General features: G+C 47.7%; 3 protein-coding genes across 4 annotated transcripts; 2 read left to right on the top strand and 1 right to left on the bottom strand.

Annotated features, from left to right (window-relative positions):
• Positions 1–265: 265 nt before the first annotated feature.
• On the bottom strand, positions 266–8,059 carry LOC105009650 (zinc finger and BTB domain-containing protein 5). The gene is made up of 4 exons (XM_010869077.5): positions 7,600–8,059; positions 6,524–6,736; positions 5,451–6,287; positions 266–5,090 (listed from the first exon to the last, which is right to left on the bottom strand). The coding sequence occupies exons 2-4, from the start codon at positions 6,731–6,733 to the stop codon at positions 3,963–3,965; spliced, it is 2,175 nt and encodes a 724-aa protein (XP_010867379.2). The 5' UTR covers positions 6,734–6,736; positions 7,600–8,059; the 3' UTR covers positions 266–3,962.
• Positions 8,060–8,256: 197 nt separating this feature from the next.
• On the top strand, positions 8,257–11,916 carry LOC105009652 (zinc finger protein 250-like). Of its 2 annotated transcripts, XM_034291025.1 has the most exons (3): positions 8,257–8,789; positions 9,860–11,002; positions 11,075–11,916. In XM_034291025.1, exons 1-2 carry the CDS (start codon positions 8,621–8,623, stop codon positions 10,987–10,989), a joined length of 1,299 nt encoding a protein of 432 aa, XP_034146916.1. In that variant the 5' UTR covers positions 8,257–8,620; the 3' UTR covers positions 10,990–11,002; positions 11,075–11,916. The 2 variants fall into 2 exon arrangements, with proteins under 2 accessions (XP_034146916.1, XP_010867380.2); XM_010869078.4 differs by having other exon boundaries at positions 9,860–11,916.
• Positions 11,917–12,365: 449 nt separating this feature from the next.
• On the top strand, positions 12,366–16,950 carry polr1e (RNA polymerase I subunit E). The gene is made up of 12 exons (XM_013140566.3): positions 12,366–12,622; positions 13,303–13,406; positions 13,655–13,731; positions 14,458–14,543; positions 14,693–14,745; positions 14,844–14,988; positions 15,268–15,378; positions 15,520–15,616; positions 15,723–15,853; positions 16,203–16,284; positions 16,450–16,581; positions 16,682–16,950. Exons 1-12 carry the CDS (start codon positions 12,547–12,549, stop codon positions 16,845–16,847), a joined length of 1,260 nt encoding a protein of 419 aa, XP_012996020.1. The 5' UTR covers positions 12,366–12,546; the 3' UTR covers positions 16,848–16,950.
• The last annotated feature ends 18 nt before the right edge of the window (positions 16,951–16,968 follow it).

Below are 16,968 nucleotides of genomic sequence, written 5' to 3'. Positions count from 1 at the left end.
TAGTCCTCGCTTTGAGACCGTCTCAAATGTCTCCTCAACCCCATCGCAGTGAACTTCTTCTGAACAGCACGACGAGGGTCAGGGTCTGTGGGTCAGGGGCTGTGGGTCAGGGGCTGAGGGTCAGGGGCTGTGGGTCAGGGGCTGTGGGGCAGGGGCTGAGGGGCAGGGGCTGAGGGGCAGGGGCTGTGGGGCAGGGGCTGTGGGGCAGGGGCTGAGGGTCAGGGGCTGAGGGTCAGGGGCTGAGGGTCAGGGGCTGTGGGGCAGGGGCTGTGGGGCAGGGGCTGTGGGTCAGGGGCTGTGGGTCAGGGGCTGTGGGGCAGGAGTAGTGCACTAGACAGGAACCAGCCACTAGATGGTACCTGAACAATGTCGAAACTGGATTATACATGTAGAAAGTCAACAGTAACTGCAAATCCATCACTGTTGGTGAGGGGTTAGGGGTTATGGGTGAGAGGTTAGGGGGCCTGGCTTTCTATGCCAGCAAGAGAGGAATAAGGCAATAGCTTTTTCTTCATAAGTATATATTACATAATCTGAATGGTTGTTCTGTGTAGGCCTTCTGGTACATTTACACACAGGCTTCTGTTATATGAATATCACTTTACAGTGCACTTTAAAAAGATTCACATTTTTGAAAAGCCTTTAACACAATAAAAACAAGATTCAGTTAGACTACAGCCACAGAGGACAGCACCATGGAAACTGGGATTTGGTCACAGTGAGAGATGGAAGCAATTCTGGATCTCTTACACAGGGGTCCTACTGTCCCTCAGGGTACCCATGGATTCTGCTTGATTGAAAAAGGCTTCACTACAAAACTAGTAATACTTCAGTGATAAATGCATTAGACAAAGCTCATTATCAGCTCCAAGTTATTGGGTTGAGGTGAGTTTCCACAGCGGAATGGAGGATTAATCAGAAGGTCCGCTCAAAGAATCTGCCGGGGCAGAAGTGATGACACACTACAGTAAAACCTTGGCGAGTGTCTAATGTCACCCTAGTCTTGATCAGGGCAGTCTGATCCAAAGAAGTGCCCTAGCCCAGGAAAGACCGGGTCAGTACTGCACCCCATCTCATTGGTCTAAACAGAGCCGCCAACGTCATTTCAGACACTGTCATCAGTAACTCACAAGAGCTTTGTTTCTACTTAATGTTTTTATTCTATTGTATTTTTATCTTTTTCTTTGTAAAGCACACTCAATTGCGTCTACATATGAACTGTCCTATATAAATAAACTTGCTTGCTTGACTCATTAGTTCACCACATCAATGAACTACAAGTGGAGTCGTTTAAAGACTTGGGTCAGGAAGGTATCTGTATTATGATAAAAGACAATTCAACACATGGCAGCCTTGTTAGCACCCCATTAATACGGGGCATATTTAAATAACAGCATGTAACCAAATGTCTAGAATTAGTACAATATTCAACATCCTGCATTTTGGCCCAACGGGCTCATAGAAGAACTGAGCTCAGAACGGAACTGCATCGACATGGAAACACAGAATCACACAGTCCAACATTCTTATCAGCAGTTATTCATCTTTTTTTTGGTTAGGTTAAAAAATAAAATAAATAAGGTCTTGTCTAAAGACTATGTTACGGTTTCGGTATAAGATCGAGGTATAAAAAAGACGTTTAGAAAGCACAGATACTGTACCAAACTGTTCCACAACATCTAACAACCAAGAACAACAATGTTATAGTAAACTGGGCCCCAAAGCTGTTCTTGCCTGATACCTAACAACTTCTGGATCTAGGTAGACACTCGTTTTAATTCCCAACGTATAAAAAAAAGGTACAAGCCACCTGGGTTAGAGCCAACTCCAAACTGTTCCAATTGTCTTCAATGCGTTTCAATCAGAAAACCTGGAATTTGGTTTAATCTCTGAATTGACTGCCTCATAAATGGGCAATATTTACAAATCCACTGTCTGGTTGAGTGAGGAGAGGATTGGTGCCACTTCAGCCCTAAAGACTCTGGTTAGAGACAGACACCACTGAGGGTGCAGGGCGCCTCCTCCCCAATGCGCTAACTCACTCCCTCACTACAGGCTGTGGTGTCTAGGGCCTAACGCTTAGCATTTCGTCTTGTTGAATCGCTAGACGCCTGCTCTGAGCCAATCAGAAGCAGGCGTCCGTACGGGGCAGAAGTCATCGTGAACGGGACAAAGGCAAATCTGGACGAGGTGCTAACCGCTCTCGTGTCTTGGTGTGAACCAGAGCTTTGACTCACATCACGCCATCTCATCCCAAAGACGAATGACTGAGTCCCACTCTCCCACAGTTGGTAACACTGTTGCATTTGAAATGCCCAACTCAAAAGGCAACTTCATAAATAAACTAAAAAACAAAATGCCCCTTTGACATTGACCAAAGTAAGGGCCATGAAAGGTCCCGTCTGGTCTCAGACATTCATTAGTCACGGAGACCAAGAGGGCCAAAAATGGCCAAGTCAACTCAAACTCCCAGCCAAGGAGACAAGATCTGAGGACTGCAAAAACAACATAAGCTTTCTGATTGGTCGTAGAAAGTGATAGTGTCCGTCTTATCGGTCCTAGAAACTGATTGGTTGAGCCAGTATACGCAGGGATAACTACATCTGGGAAATGCAACATAGGCTTTGACATTGATTGGCTAGAGATGATCTAATCGCGGTCTAGTTTGTTTCAAGGAACAGCCCAAATGTTGACAGCCCAAACACTCAGTGGCCAGCTTGGACCAATCACGATGCGAAGACTTCCCGTCAGCATGGACATACATCCCTGTGGAAAGTTTCAGACACCTTACAGAATTAATCCCCTGACAGGATGTTCTGAAGGCAAAGGTGGTTCCGACCCGGAATCAGTTGTGGTCCCCGTTTGTGTGCTGAACTACAGCGGAACTAAATACCATCTGAGCAGACGAGCAAGTGAAAGGAGGAAGTTAGAAGGCACAAACAGACTAAAGCCCAGGCTGCCCATTAAGCCAAGCTGTGGGTTGCAGGTTGCAAAATTCCTGTTACTTTCAAAAACATTCCCTGTCTTTCCAGAAAGTTTGAACAGATACCCTGGTTGTAAGATTCCCATAATAAAGCATGGAATGAGCAGGAAGCTGTAGTTATAGCTTTAGATATGTTCTAAAGTTGCTATCCTGTTTCAGAAATGTTCTGAATATGGTTCAGACAGGAACAAAGTTCCAAAAGGAAAGCAGTCAACCTAAATCGTTCAGCGTTTCTGTTGGGCTCAGGTGGTAGTACATGGCACCAGGATTTGGGGACTACCACTAGGGCCTCAAATGAATATGCGCAACACTGTTGATTTGGCTAACAGCATTGGTTTCTGACAGAGTCTTTAGATGCAGCACAGCTGAGACTGACACGAAGGACTTTCTAGGTGCAGAGTGTGGATATTTATATTTTGGCTTTTACTTTAACACCCCATGACTATATGATCCTCCAACTGAGTTTTTTGGAGAGAAAAACTATGAACTCAGGTGGGGTGTTTTCGAAATTAATGTAGCTCAGCACCCACCCACCTTTTCACAAAGATCAGAACGAAATAATCTGTCTAATGGCAACCCTTATCATCGCAAACCTCATCCTTTCAGCTGTCCCTACTCAGAATAATGTACTTCCCAAGGTTTTTTTTTTTAAACTCCTGAAAACCTATCGTATCAGGTCAACCCACACAACGACTGACTTATGCGTTTGAGCTTGTTAGCATTCAGCTTCCATCCACTATGGCAATTCTTTAGTACTCTGGTAGCAGATGGGTCGTTTAGCTTTTCTTTTGGGTTTTGAAGAAACATTTAAAACGTGCCCAGTGATGTGGATAACAAAGCACCGGCCCGTATGGCACACAGACAAAACCAAGGTTTAACATCCGGACAACGGCCGACCCGGGAAGCCGAGCTGCACATCTGTCTACTGAGCGGCAAAACAACAAGACACACCGTTGCTTCCTGGGTCTTGGCCTGCCCCCTACAGCAAGGCGTTGGGCATGTTGCTGTTCTGCCAGCGCAGACAGGTGGTCTTGGAGTGCTTGTACAGGTGGGAGGACTGGCTGAAGCGCTTGCCGCACTTGAGGCAGGCGTAGGGCTTCTCCCCCGTGTGGACCCGGATGTGCTTCTTACAGTCGGTCAGGGTCAGGAAGGTCTTGCAGCAGATCCTGCAGGCGTACTTGCGGGCCCCCTCCACCACCAGGACGTTGTGTTCTGACAGGGCCTTCTTGCATTTGGACAGGACGTCCGCGGAGGCTCGGGTCAGCTGGGGTCGATGGGAGGACGACGAGGCGGGCCCCGACTCGTACCCGCCGGACCCGTTCAGTAGCAGGGGCCCCCCGCCCCCGAGGCTGGAGGAAGACATGGCGTCTTGGAGGACCGACCCCGCTCCTCCTCCTTTCCCCACGCCGGCGGACATTTTAGGCGCGATGTGCCGGAACCCAGGGAAGCCCAGGGAGCCCTCCGTAGTGGCCCGGGCCAGAGAATGCAGGCCCAGGCTGGACCGCTGGAAGTCCAGAGAGAATGGGTCGGGGAACCCTCCGCCTCCACCCCTGGGGCTTCCAAGGCCGTCGTGCAGGGGCCGCAGGAACAAGGAGTCCGAGGAGAACCCACCGAGCCCGTCGCCGCCCATCAGGTGCAGGTGGTTGGCCGACCCGGGGCGGAGCGCTGAAGAGGAGGTGGCCGAGTTACCGGTTCCGGGGTGTTCCGGGCTCAGCAGGAAGTGATGCGCTGCAGCCATCGTCTCGCTGGTCGTCGTGTTGGGGAGGTCGTCGTCCCCGGTGCCCACCCCCGACCCTGCGCCCCCTCCCCCGAAAACCTTGGCACTGAGGAAGCTCGAGATACTGAAGCTCTTCCCGTCCAGGCCACTGCTGCACCCAAAACCCCCTCCCCCACCACCACCACCCAGACCGGGGATCAGCAGCTGGGAGCTGGGCTGGAGGACCTGCTGGTCGGAGGAGGACAGGCTACGGTCGCTGCCCTGTGGGCTCAGCTCCACCTTCTCCTCCCCCCCTGCTCCTCCTTCCCCCGGTCCCAGCTGGTCACCGCCCTGGATCGTGAGGTCATCAGCTGGTTCTGGGGAGCTGAGAGGCTCACACTTCACCACCACCTGGACGAGATGGAGAGGAGTAGAGGGGAGAAGAGGAGGAAGGAAGAATGAAATGGAAAAGGAGAGGGAGCCCCCTGTTAGTTGACTGATCCTCAACAGACTGATCACTGGACTGACTGATCCTCAACAGACTGATCACTGGACTGACTGATCCTCAACAGACTGATCACTGGACTGACTGATCCTCAACAGACTGATCACTGGACTGACTGATCCTCAACAGACTGATCACTGGACTGACTGATCCTCAACAGACTGATCACTGGACTGACTGTGACCAGGATGAATGACACCCCTTCAACGTGTCATGTTGCCCTGGGCAACGTAGTGCAGTTTGGGATGCAGAGGCTCTTCCAATACCTGTCCCTGCTGCTCCCGGCCCTCCTCCTCTTCCTCTTCCTCCTCCGTTCCCTCCTTCATCTTCACCTCCACCCCGTCTCCATCCAGGTAATCCTCCTTCTCCACACCCTCCTCCATCCCTCGCTCCTCCCCTTCGCAGACGCCGCCGTCTGACTGGCTAGGCATCTGTGAGTCATCATGAGACACGCCCCCTACCAGGTTGGCAATTGCTGCATCCATTCTGGACTCCTCCCCCGTCTTGTGCGAGTCAGGGGAAAGCAGACCACCTTCCTCACTGTCCGCGGGGCCAGAGGGGCGGGGCCTCTGCCTCGGCCGGTCCTCTGATAGGCCGAGAGCGGGCTTCCTCTTGTGGAAGCGCCGGATGGGGAAAGAGGCTCTCTGCTCCACCACGCCGCCGAGACTCCCGCTGACGCCTCCGTCTTCCGCCCCCCCACCCAGGGCGGAGCTCACCAGGCTCAGGCCGAGCTGCTGGAGCAGGAACGACCGCTGGAACCTGGAGTTAGCCGTGTCAGCCGCCAGGTTAGCGTCGGCCGCCAGTTTCCCGCCAGCCCCTGGGTTAGCGTTACCCGGCGTGTCGGCGCTGGCGGCTCTCCCGGGGGCCGGCTGCTGCCGCCGGTGTCTCTGGCCGTCGGCATGCTGCGGCGGGGCCCGGAGTTCGGCCTGGGGAGACATGGGCAGGGTGCGCGTGGTCAGGTAGTGCTTGCAGGCCTTGACCACCGTGTTCAGGTGGAGGTGCGAGGCGGCCAGCAGGACATCCATCACGTTGCTCTCCCCGAGCATCAGGGTGGAGGTGTACATCATGTCCACCAGGGCGGCAAACGCCTCCGCCGTCACCACCTGCAGGTACACGGGCGTAGACGGTGAGGACGGTGAATATGGACCCCGCCAGCACTACAAACACTTTGTCTGCCACGTTAACAGTGTTCTACGCAGTCCTCGGTCACGTCATCATTTTAGCGTACAATGTTTTTCTAAAACTGCCCGCCTTGTGGATCTCAACACTACCGTAGACACACCCCACGCCACCCCTGTCATACACCCTTCGCCGGCATCATCTTCCTCCCCCGCCTCACCTCGCTGTCCAGCTGGATCATGTTCATGCTGGCGTCTCCCTGGGCGACGGTGAAGAGGGCTCTAAAGTGGGTGCTACAGGCCGCCAGCACCGAGCGGTGGGCCTTGAAGTGTCGGCTCCCCACCACGATGACGCAGTCACACAGCTGGCCATGCACGCGCTGGTAGTTCAGCTGCTGGAAGACGTGGTCGAAGTGACCTGGGAAGTCCATTACCTGGAACCAGGTTATCAAATCCATCACCGTCCATAACTCACATTTATACAGAAGGACTGAAGGACGATACACAACGCCCATGTGAACATGCCACTAGATGCCATTTACTGGGAATTTCACATTCTTATTGTGAAATGGAAGCTTGCCTGCCACGCTTAGACAATCGGGGCAGACCAGTATTTATGCATTTCATTTGCTGTGCTTATGACTGTGATTTCTGTGTTATTTTTTAAGAGTACTTATAGTTTGTTTTATGTTGTCTGTATTGCTGAAATATGACTTGCTACTATTTATCTTGGCCAGGAGACACTTGAAAGAGACTTCTACTCTTAGTATGCATTTCCTGGTTATATAAAGGTTAAATTAAAAAAGAAATAGCAGTCACGTAACCCCATTGACAAAATAATATCGTTATGGCTACCTAGCATTCTAACAGCTGGATTTTTTATTAGCTAACGTCATCATACTGGCAGGTTAACTATTTATAAAAGCACAAAACACACAGCAGGTGATGTTGAACTAGCATGACCCCCATGTGTGGCCGACATATTTTTAAGACAGACAACAAACGTGTTGGTTTAATACCTACATATTACTGCTTCGGTAGTAAGTTGCCTATATATGTCTGGTAAATAATGAGACAATGTTTTCGCTCAACAGTTAAGTCACAATGGCTATTATTGTTTGGTAACTGGCTAAGAACATTGTTGGCAAGCTAACTAGCTAAACGCTAGCTAGCACGTCAACACAGCTGTCAAGATTCCCCTTGAAAGACCTTAGCTTAGGGAACGCTGCAGGGATGACAACAACACAAATAAACAAAAAGACAAATTGATTGACGATGTTATCTACCGGTAGCCTACCTTATCCGTGTTACCCCGGCCCGGTTCAGGGTGGACAAGAGATGTTCATCAAGTCCACAACCGCAAACCAGACAGTGCAAGCCAAGGCCAGAGCTACCGAGGGTTAGGCGGTCTTCATGAACAGCTAACGTTAGCTAACTAGCTAGATACTATGTTCACAACACACACTTCATATTAGGGATCCAGAACGTTGTACGACTTCGTTAAACGACAAGAACCGGCCCAATACTTGTACTGTGACTGGACAGCTTGCAATGTAAATGCAAATAACATACATTTAAAAAAATATGAAATGAGTGTCCGCTCAGGGGGCGGGGGCTAGATTTGCACGGTTCGGTGTGTGCATAATCATGGTTGCCGGTTGCCAGAGCAACCACCCTAAAAAAACATGAAGGGCAAAAATAATTTTGTCATGTATTTTGAGGAGGTGGTTTGCTATCGTGCATTTTCAAAATACTTTTATTTACGATATATGGTGATTTATTTTAAATAATTAAATGTACAAAATATTTTGTTTATTAATTTACGACCAATTTTATGCGTGATGCATTGTTGCTCGACAGGTGGGCTACCCTTTTCTACCAGACACTGTAGATGGCGCTAATCTTGTTAAATGCCTGACGTTTCATCACTTACTGATGCGTTAGTAACCAAGTGGAGAGTGGACATTACCACCTAGGTCTGGGGGAAAGAAATCCACCCGACTAGTAATTAATAAGAGAATGTCGTCCAATGCAGCGTTCTTATGATGTTTGAAACGTTGATATTAGCGACTGTTCATTTTTATAATATTCGTTAGATTATTACCATTTCTAATGTTCCTATAGTTCCAGCACTTGAACGCTCCCGTCATCGTCAACTCAGTCAGGGCTTCCCTTTTCCCGCACGCAGCGAAAGGTGTAATGAAAAAAACGACCGGCCATTTTGTAGGCTGTAGTTTTTGCGTGGAGCTCCGTGTGTACGACTTAGCATTCATTTTCAACCGTGTTTTCGTGGAGTAAAGACCCACAGTCGGCTAAAAATGTCGAAATTACAGACGTTGCGTGTATTTCTGAATGATCGTTTGACTGCAGCTGCTTTAGAGATTTTCGGTGCAGTTGAAAAGACGGTTGTGGAGTACCAGAAGGAGAACGATCGCCTACGGAAACAACTTCTCATCACACCGGAGATACCAGACCTATGTAGAATAGGTTGGTCTGTAGTTCTACAAATATATAGCTATAGTTCTGCTCAGTTAAAGTTAATCAATATACCGTTTGTTGACGCCTGCCAGCTCTGTCTAGACCTGTGTTTCGCAACCGGAGTATACAGTATTACCCCATCTCCATGTACTGCAGCTATACAGTTCAATAACAAAAAGCGCCGTAAAACAAGTTGTTTTGTGTAAATGCATGACATTTGGTATCAGCACAGTTAATACAACTGTATATAGACAAACCTCGTTAACAGCGATTGCAATTTACAGATTTTTAGTCTGAATGATTCTGAAACCTCTCTTTATGGACCCCAGACGTTTAGCCATATTGTTCTAACTAAGCACCAACTCACCTGATACACCAATTCAAGGACTTGATTAGTTGACAAGTTCAGCCATGGAATTGACTAAATACATGCGACCAATGTTGCCAAAGCGGTTTGCAAACCACTGATCAGATATCTGTGATTAGATATACTACTATTTACAATATCGTCTCAGGAAGATACAGTATGGGCTTATCTTATCGATTCCATTCCCTGATGTTTCTGCTCTGCTGTAGTGTTAGACGTTATTAACCAGCCTGAAGCCACTATATACAGCGAGGGGAAAAAATATCTGATCCCCTGCTGATTTTGTACGTTTGCCCACTGACAAAGAAACGATCAGTCTATAATTGTAATGGTAGGTTTATTTCAACAGTGGGAGACAGAATAACAACAACAAAAATCCAGAAAAACACATGTCAAAAATGTTATAAATTGATTTACGTTTTAATGAGTTGAAACAAGTATTTGGCCCCTCTGCAAAACATGACTTAGTACTTGGTGGCAAAACCCTTGTTGGCAATCACAGAGGTCAGACGTTTCTTGCAGTTGGCCTCCTATCGACTCCTACTAACCAACCAGCCTGTGAGGTTTGAACTCTGAACTCTGGTTTGCTTATAGCAGTGGTATACCACAAGTTATTTTTGTTATTGTCAGTCTATTCAGCTCCTTTTCATCAAGGGTGTCATTCATTTGGCAGGTAATCGTAGCTAACCTCGGCTCTTTTCCATCCAATCAGAACCCCTGGAACTCTCTCCTGCTGTTTTGGAAGTTGTTCCAGTGGAGCAGCAGAACTATGAGCAGGAGTGGAGCCCCAGTCTGGAGCTGGAGAACCCAGAACACCCACAGATTAAAGAGGAACAGCAGGAACTCTGGACCAGCCAGCAGGAAGAGCAGCTTCAAGGCCTGGAGGCAGATGTTCTACAGTTTAAAGTCACTCCTTCCTGTGTGAAAAGTGACTTTGATCACGAGAACCCTTTTGGGTCCATGACATTTGCTCAAAGCCAGAATGTGGAGGACAGAGAGAGGGACTCTAAACCGGTGGATCTCAAACATTTTGACGCTGTGGTCCACCTCAGTGGGTCGGACATCTCCGGTGACCCTCCTCCAGATCGTCAGAATGACGCCACCACCCAGAGCTCAGCAGTAACCGTGGGCCTAGAAGGACTCTACAGCACCCCCTGGCACCCCAACCCCCCAATGGGGGAACACTATACCCAACCCAGTACCTCGCCTTTCAAAACCCACTGCTGCCGTGACTGTGGTGAGTCGTTCGCTCTGACCTCTGACCTGCAGAGGCATGTGACTCTCTCCAGGTTTAGAGTCAGTGAATGTAGCTTCTGCAAGCAGCAGTTCAAATCCACCTGTAAACTGAAGGCCCATGTCCAACTCTGTCACATACAGAAACTCTGCTCCTGCCCTTTCTGTGGCAAGACCTTCAAATGCAAAGGGGTTCTGTCCAGGCACATGAGGATTCACACAGGAGAAAAACCATTTAGCTGCAGTGAATGTGGGAAAAGCTTCAATCACTCGCAGATCCTAAAGCAGCATAAACTGACTCACACAGGAGAGAAACCGTTTCGCTGTAGTGACTGTGGGAAAAGCTTCAATCGCAAGGAGAACCTAACCATGCACATACGGACTCACACAGGCGAGAAACCCTTTTGCTGTGGTATCTGTGGGAAAAGCTTCAATGTAAAGGGGAACCTCACTGCCCATAAACTGACTCACACAAGAGACAAACCACATGGCTGTTCATTTTGCGGTAAAACATTCATTCGTAAGGATCATCTACTGAGACATGTGAATAACTGCCACAGGACAAAATATGACAGACAGTTTGGAAATATATCTGCAGTGCAGCGATGAACCTGTTTCCAAAATGTATGACTCCACCCACATGTATGACTCCACCCACATGTATGACTCCACCCACATGTATGACTCCACCCACATGTATGACTCCACCCACATGTACAGCTCCAACCACAAATAGCCAATTAACAAAAACCTGCTCACTTTTTTCCCCCACTGACAACCTTTTTGGCCAGCATCCACATTTACAATCAACTCTGGTCCAGCTACAAACTTAAATTACTGATCACTGGTCATCACACTTGCTCATTAATATTTCCAAGACATGAAATATGAAACCATGAATGTATGATGAACGGTTCACAAGTAAATACAATCAATTAGCATTAGCAAAAGGCTGGCACTGCATGGTAAGGATTCATATTCAGTTTCCCCATATTATACCGAGGTTACCGTAACATTATTGTCAACATCACTGATCGGCTTCAAGGCCACATTACTTTTAAATACAAACTTAGAAGCATTTCAATTTTGGCCTGCATATTTTTTTTTTGCATTGATGAGCCTTTTTTTTTTTTTTACCATTTTGGAAGGCATTGCATAGCTTTGATTACCCTATTGTTACACATTCATCATGGGCCCAAATATAAATTCTCAAGTCAGTAGGGCTAAAGGTTTATGAGGAATTAATAAAAGAAAATTAAATGGTGGAAAATTCAGCTTTGTGGACTTTATATGCTCTTGAGGTAAATGTGTTTGTCATGATTAGAGTGTGTTTATCAGGACTGTACTTTAAAAGTGGGGGCACATGTTAAAAATCATACTTATTTCCGTGCTATCTAGCATTCAGGACAAATTACAAATGGCTTATAGCTGAAAAATTTAAGTAACGAAATTGTCGATACTATGCGTTCTGGATAAATAGATGTGATGGGATTCCATTTGGAAAACTTTGTAAATAAAGCTTGATTTGAATGATGATGTCATGATCAAACTGTTGTACACATTGTATCACAGGACTGACTCGCTCTGAGGCGGTAACAACAAATCAGAATCAAGTAATTTCTCATAACAAATATTCTGATGAGAAAAATAGCTTAAAATGGGCTTAATTAAACTGACTAACTATAAACACAACCAAGTGTAGCTTCTTTAATTAACCATTAAAGCAATAATTCCTTCTGTTCAAAGTCCGCTAATGTTGCTACATCCCTAGAAACCGAATTCTATTTTCATTTGTTTTTGAAAGGAGTCTTAGGCACGGGGAATATGTTCAGACTGAATTTAGTAATAAAATAATATACTTTCCGAAATATACCATATTTGATGAGAGTATTTTTTTCATACTGGATTGTACACTGTGGCACCCATGTTGTGACACTCCAACTCACACTCCATGTGTCCAAACTCACACACTCGTTGTCAGGATAGGACTTCTAAGGTGTGATACGTGAACCCGTATACATCCTTTGAAAGTTATTAAACAACGTTTCATGCTAGTAGATCCGAGTAGATATCGCCAGTTTGCTGTAATCCATTTACAGTGCCACTCCTAGCCATAGGACGTCGCTGTAGTTTGAGCGCAACTATTTCTCGGACTGTTTAAGGTCTATGACGCCAAACATGGACGCAACCTGCACATTGGTTAGCTGCAAAAAGGAGAGAGAAGATGATAAAGCCATTATTGGTACGTATCCTTTTTACGTTACTACATACTATTTATTATAAATATGCGTTTACTTATTCGGTAGCGATTTTAGCTTCTCTAAGCACCGACATCACTGAATTCCAACGTTTTCCGTAACTCACGTGGGTGCTCTCAGTTTAGGACGCTACAACAAGCTTTCGTCAGGTAGACAGCTAAACTAGTTCGACACTTTAGCTTAAAGTCTGGTTCTACAGTTTGGGGATGTTAATTGTTGTTAAAAAGTATTTAGTTTGAAGCAATTGTAAAATAACATTTGGTTGAACTAGCCTGGCATCAGCAATGTTCCCGACAGCTTGTAGTTCACCTTCTTTGACCAAATGGTGGCGCAATGCTTCCGAACCTTGTTATTTTAGCAGTCGCTCTTGTCCGTTGTGCCAACTCCTGATCATCACTTGTACGTCGATATAAATTCAGGAGCCAGTTTTATTATGTACACACATCTGGTCACCGCGGTTAGATGTGTTTTGTTTCTTCCACCATCTTACGTGAAAATCTCTGGAGGGTTACCGTTTCTGAGATACTGGGACAGGGGTGTACCCAATGAACAGTGTGTAAGTAGTGCCCTACATTAGACCACACCTACTGAAGGGTAAAGTCTGTGGTCCTCCCCCGTCCTGTCTGTGGTCCTCCCCCATCCTGTCTGTGGTCCTCCTCAACAGTTCAGTTCTCCAATGGCAACCCGAAGAACACGGATCCCCTGGAGTTCACCATCCATAAGAACATCGATGTGACCAACCCAAGGAAGAAGCACCGGCGCATGTTGGTGAGACTCAACACTTTCTGGACAAAGCTTCTCTCCAGGCCTTGGTACTAGAGGCATGTCTGGTTATCCTTCTAGTCCTTTAGTCAGGGACTGATTCAGGCCTTGGACACCAGGTGAATTTAAGTAACTACCTGGAAGAATACAAAACCAGCAATACTGCTCCCCTGGTTTGGAGTTGAGAAAAACTGATTTAGACCAAACTGAAAATTTCTCAAACTGTCTTTTTTCTCCTCGTCTCTCTCCCTCAGGTTGCAGAATCAGACAGACTCTCGTATGTCGGGAATAACTTCGGAACAGGATCTTTAAAATGCAACAACCTCTGCAAGTAAGTATAGTTTTGTAGTTAAAAAAACAGTTGACAGTCATTGGCTCAGTTTGTTTCAGAATCTTTTAGTGGCATTTCACCGCACTTAGAGGTATTACTGAAACGGCAGGGGGTGGCTGCCTCGTTATATTGGCCGACAGATTGACACTAGCAGATGTGTATGTTGTTTTAATGTCTGGGTGTTATTGTTTCGTGTTAATGTCTGGGTGTTATGGTCGCGGGTCTTAATGTCCGGGTGTTATGGTCGAGGGTCTTAATGTCCAGGTGTTATGGTTGAGGGTCTTAATGTCCAGGTGTTATGGTCGAGGGTCTTAATGTCCAGGTGTTATGGTCGAGGGTCTTAATGTCCAGGTGTTATGGTCGAGGGTCTTAATGTCCAGGTGTTATGGTCGAGGGTCTTAATGTCTGGGTGTTATGGTCGAGGGTCTTAATGTCCGGGTGTTATGGTCGAGGGTCTTAATGTCCGGGTGTTATGGTCGAGGGTCTTAATGTCCGGGTGTTATTGTCACGGGTCTTAATGTCCGGGTGTTATTGTCACGGGTCTTAATGTCCGGGTGTTATGGTCGCGGATCTTAATGTCCGGGTGTTATGGTCGCGGATCTTAATGTCCGGGTGTTATGGTCGAGGGTCTTAATGTCCAGGTGTTATGGTCGTGGGTCTTAATGTCCGGGTGTTATGGTCGCGGGTCTTAATGTCCGGGTGTTATGGTCATGTCTTATTGTCTAGGTATTACGTGGGCGTTCTGAATAAACAGACCCTCAGGATGGAGGTCCACAGTGCTCAGCTGTTCAATATGCAGCCGGTCATCCCAGGTACATAATAATTTTGTAAAATATTTTTCAAACTGTGTCTGTGATGTCAGTCATCAAGCTACATCAGTGATGTGATGTGGTCAGTACTCTGATTTATTTAACTGGCGTGATGTCAGTAGTCTTACCAAACTGATGTGGTGTGTTTTCAGGAGAGACGACAGAGGAGGAGTCTCAGAACACATCTCTGTCATACAGGGACAAGGTCTGTCTGTCTGTCACACCTTCTTCTTATCTGTCTCTCCTCCTGACAAACCCCTGCCTTTGACTAATCAGCGATGATGATGAATGTCCGTTACCCAGGTGGACTCCCTGATCGAGGCGTTTGGGACGAACAAGCAGAAGAGAGCCCTGAGTTCCCGCCGGCTGAACCAGGTGGGCAGTGATACCCTGCAGGTGGCTGTGGCCAGGGCAGCCCGCTCCATCATAGAGGACAAGGGACTGGAAGGTAACAAACACACATCCTTGTGGAGGCCTGAAAATCCTTGTTGCCTTGCCCTACCTTACGAAAAATTGTGCTTAAACTGTATAGTTGGACCCCAATTCTAAGCATATTTCCAATGGTTTCCCTAAACCCAACCCCCAAACTGGACAGGACGTTTTAGGGGGTCACATTGTGGGGACTGATTTGTCAGGTTTGCTGTTTTCGTGGAGACATCTGGTCAACAACACACCTCACAAGCAGAGGAAACACACAGGAAACCCAGTGAACCTCTCTGTCTCTCAGCTCTGCAGCAGGAGGTGGCCCAGACAGAGACCCAATCGGACACGAGTCAGTACCTCCCCCCCTGCAATCCCAACGCTGACACACCTCAACAAGTCTACCTGTTTGACAACAGTATCCTTTGCCTGTGCGCGTGTGCGTGTGTGCGCGCGTGTGTGCGCGTGTGCGCGCGTGCGTGTGTGCGCGCGTGCGTGTGTGTGCGAGCGTGCGTGCGATCCCTGAGACCCACGGTGTCTGTCTTTACCTGAGCATCAGTCTTGTCTCCGATGGAGTACGACTCCCTGGATGCTGCTGGATCCAAGATGGCTGCCCTGACCCTGGAGGAGATCCAGAAGATGAGGGACGAGAGAGGGTACGGCTGCCCCCCCCCCCCTTACTGATGTTGTTGACATGCTGTTGTTGTTGACATGCTGCTTCTGTTGTTGTTGTTGTTGACATACATACTGCTGTGGTTGCAGGTGTCTGAGTGTGGTTCATCATTTGGAGACCCTGCCCAGAGACGGCGTGGAGAGAGCGAAGCAGGCCTGCTGTGCCTTCTACCTCCACCTGCTGCTTAAACTGGCACAGCAGAAACACGTCAACCGCAAATGTAAGTGACAGGCTGTGTGTCGTGGTTGGTCAGATTTACACCAGGCGCTTGTGACGTGTGTTGTGGTTGGTCAGATTTACACCAGGCGCTTGTGACGTGTGTTGGGGTTGGTCAGATTTACACCAGGCGCTTGTGACGTGTGTTGTGATTGGTCAGATTTACACCAGGCGCTTGAGACGTGTGTTGTGGTTGGTCAGATTTCGGCCCATTACCATCACCAACTATGACCATTGAAGCGCCAGGCTAAACATCTGTCATGCTGTAGACACACAAACACACACACACACTGTTTGTCAGTCCACTTCCAATGTCATGCTATGTAGTGTGGTAATAACCTGTCGTTTCACAGTTGGCCGGGAGGAGGGATGTCCTCGTATCATCCAGACCAAGCTGTTGAAGACCTTTACTGTGGAGACCTTCAACAACGGCAGGTAGCCATCTCAGATTGGACCCTGACCCCCGGGTCTGACAGACCCCTGGGTTATTCTGACCCTCCTGATACGCTTCTGTTCCTAGCAGCCAGAAAACGTGTTTAATGAGCCTTTCCTGTTATTCTTTAAATGTGTTTTAAATTGTGCGTGTGTGTGCGCGCGCAGGGTACAGAACATAATGTCTACGTCGATGAAGATGAAGGTAGCGGCACATTGCCTGGTCTTGCTGCTACACATGGGACATATGACCTCTGACCTCACACTGCTGCACCGAGACCTGGGCATCACAGAGAAAAGGTTATTACCCCACCCCCACCGCACCCATTGATACACTTAGCCTCTTAGTCATTTAAGAAACAAAAGCAAAAGCCTTTACAGATCGTGTGTGTGTGTGCAGGATGCTAGACTTGGCCAAGTTGATGGGCCTGACTCTGAACAAGCCGGGCCGAGGGAAGTCTGCTGACACCGAGCAAGTGGCCCAACACAGACTGGCCTCTCTGGAACTTCCCCTGGTTAAATACGAAGCCTTCTCAGAGACACGCAAACGCAAGAAGATGCTGTAGAGATGACAAGAAGAGCCAGTCAGAGGGGAGGAGATACCAGAGATCCTCCAACCTTCAATCTGATCAGTTGTATTTTGTAAACAATAAAAACATTTAAAACTCATTCAACACAATTCAAGAC

This window comes from Esox lucius, chromosome 25, assembly GCF_011004845.1.
Source record: "Esox lucius isolate fEsoLuc1 chromosome 25, fEsoLuc1.pri, whole genome shotgun sequence".
Classification (NCBI taxonomy): domain Eukaryota; kingdom Metazoa; phylum Chordata; class Actinopteri; order Esociformes; family Esocidae; genus Esox; species Esox lucius.
This window is presented reverse-complemented; position numbering and strand designations above follow the sequence as displayed.

Coding starts and splice junctions, on each gene's coding strand:
- LOC105009652 (XM_034291025.1), top strand. CDS start 8,621: ATGTCGAAATTACAGACGTTGCGTGTATTTCTGAATGATCGTTTGACT. Junction 8,790..9,859: donor ACCAGACCTATGTAGAATAG/GTTGGTCTGTAG, acceptor CCATCCAATCAG/AACCCCTGGAACTCTCTCCT.
- polr1e (XM_013140566.3), top strand. CDS start 12,547: ATGACGCCAAACATGGACGCAACCTGCACATTGGTTAGCTGCAAAAAG. Junction 12,623..13,302: donor AGATGATAAAGCCATTATTG/GTACGTATCCTT, acceptor CCTCCTCAACAG/TTCAGTTCTCCAATGGCAAC. Junction 15,379..15,519: donor AGTCTACCTGTTTGACAACA/GTATCCTTTGCC, acceptor CCTGAGCATCAG/TCTTGTCTCCGATGGAGTAC.
- LOC105009650 (XM_010869077.5), bottom strand. CDS start 6,733: ATGGACTTCCCAGGTCACTTCGACCACGTCTTCCAGCAGCTGAACTAC. Junction 6,288..6,523: donor TGATCCAGCTGGACAGCGAG/GTGAGGCGGGGG, acceptor GTGTACCTGCAG/GTGGTGACGGCGGAGGCGTT. Junction 5,091..5,450: donor GCCGGGAGCAGCAGGGACAG/GTATTGGAAGAG, acceptor CATCTCGTCCAG/GTGGTGGTGAAGTGTGAGCC.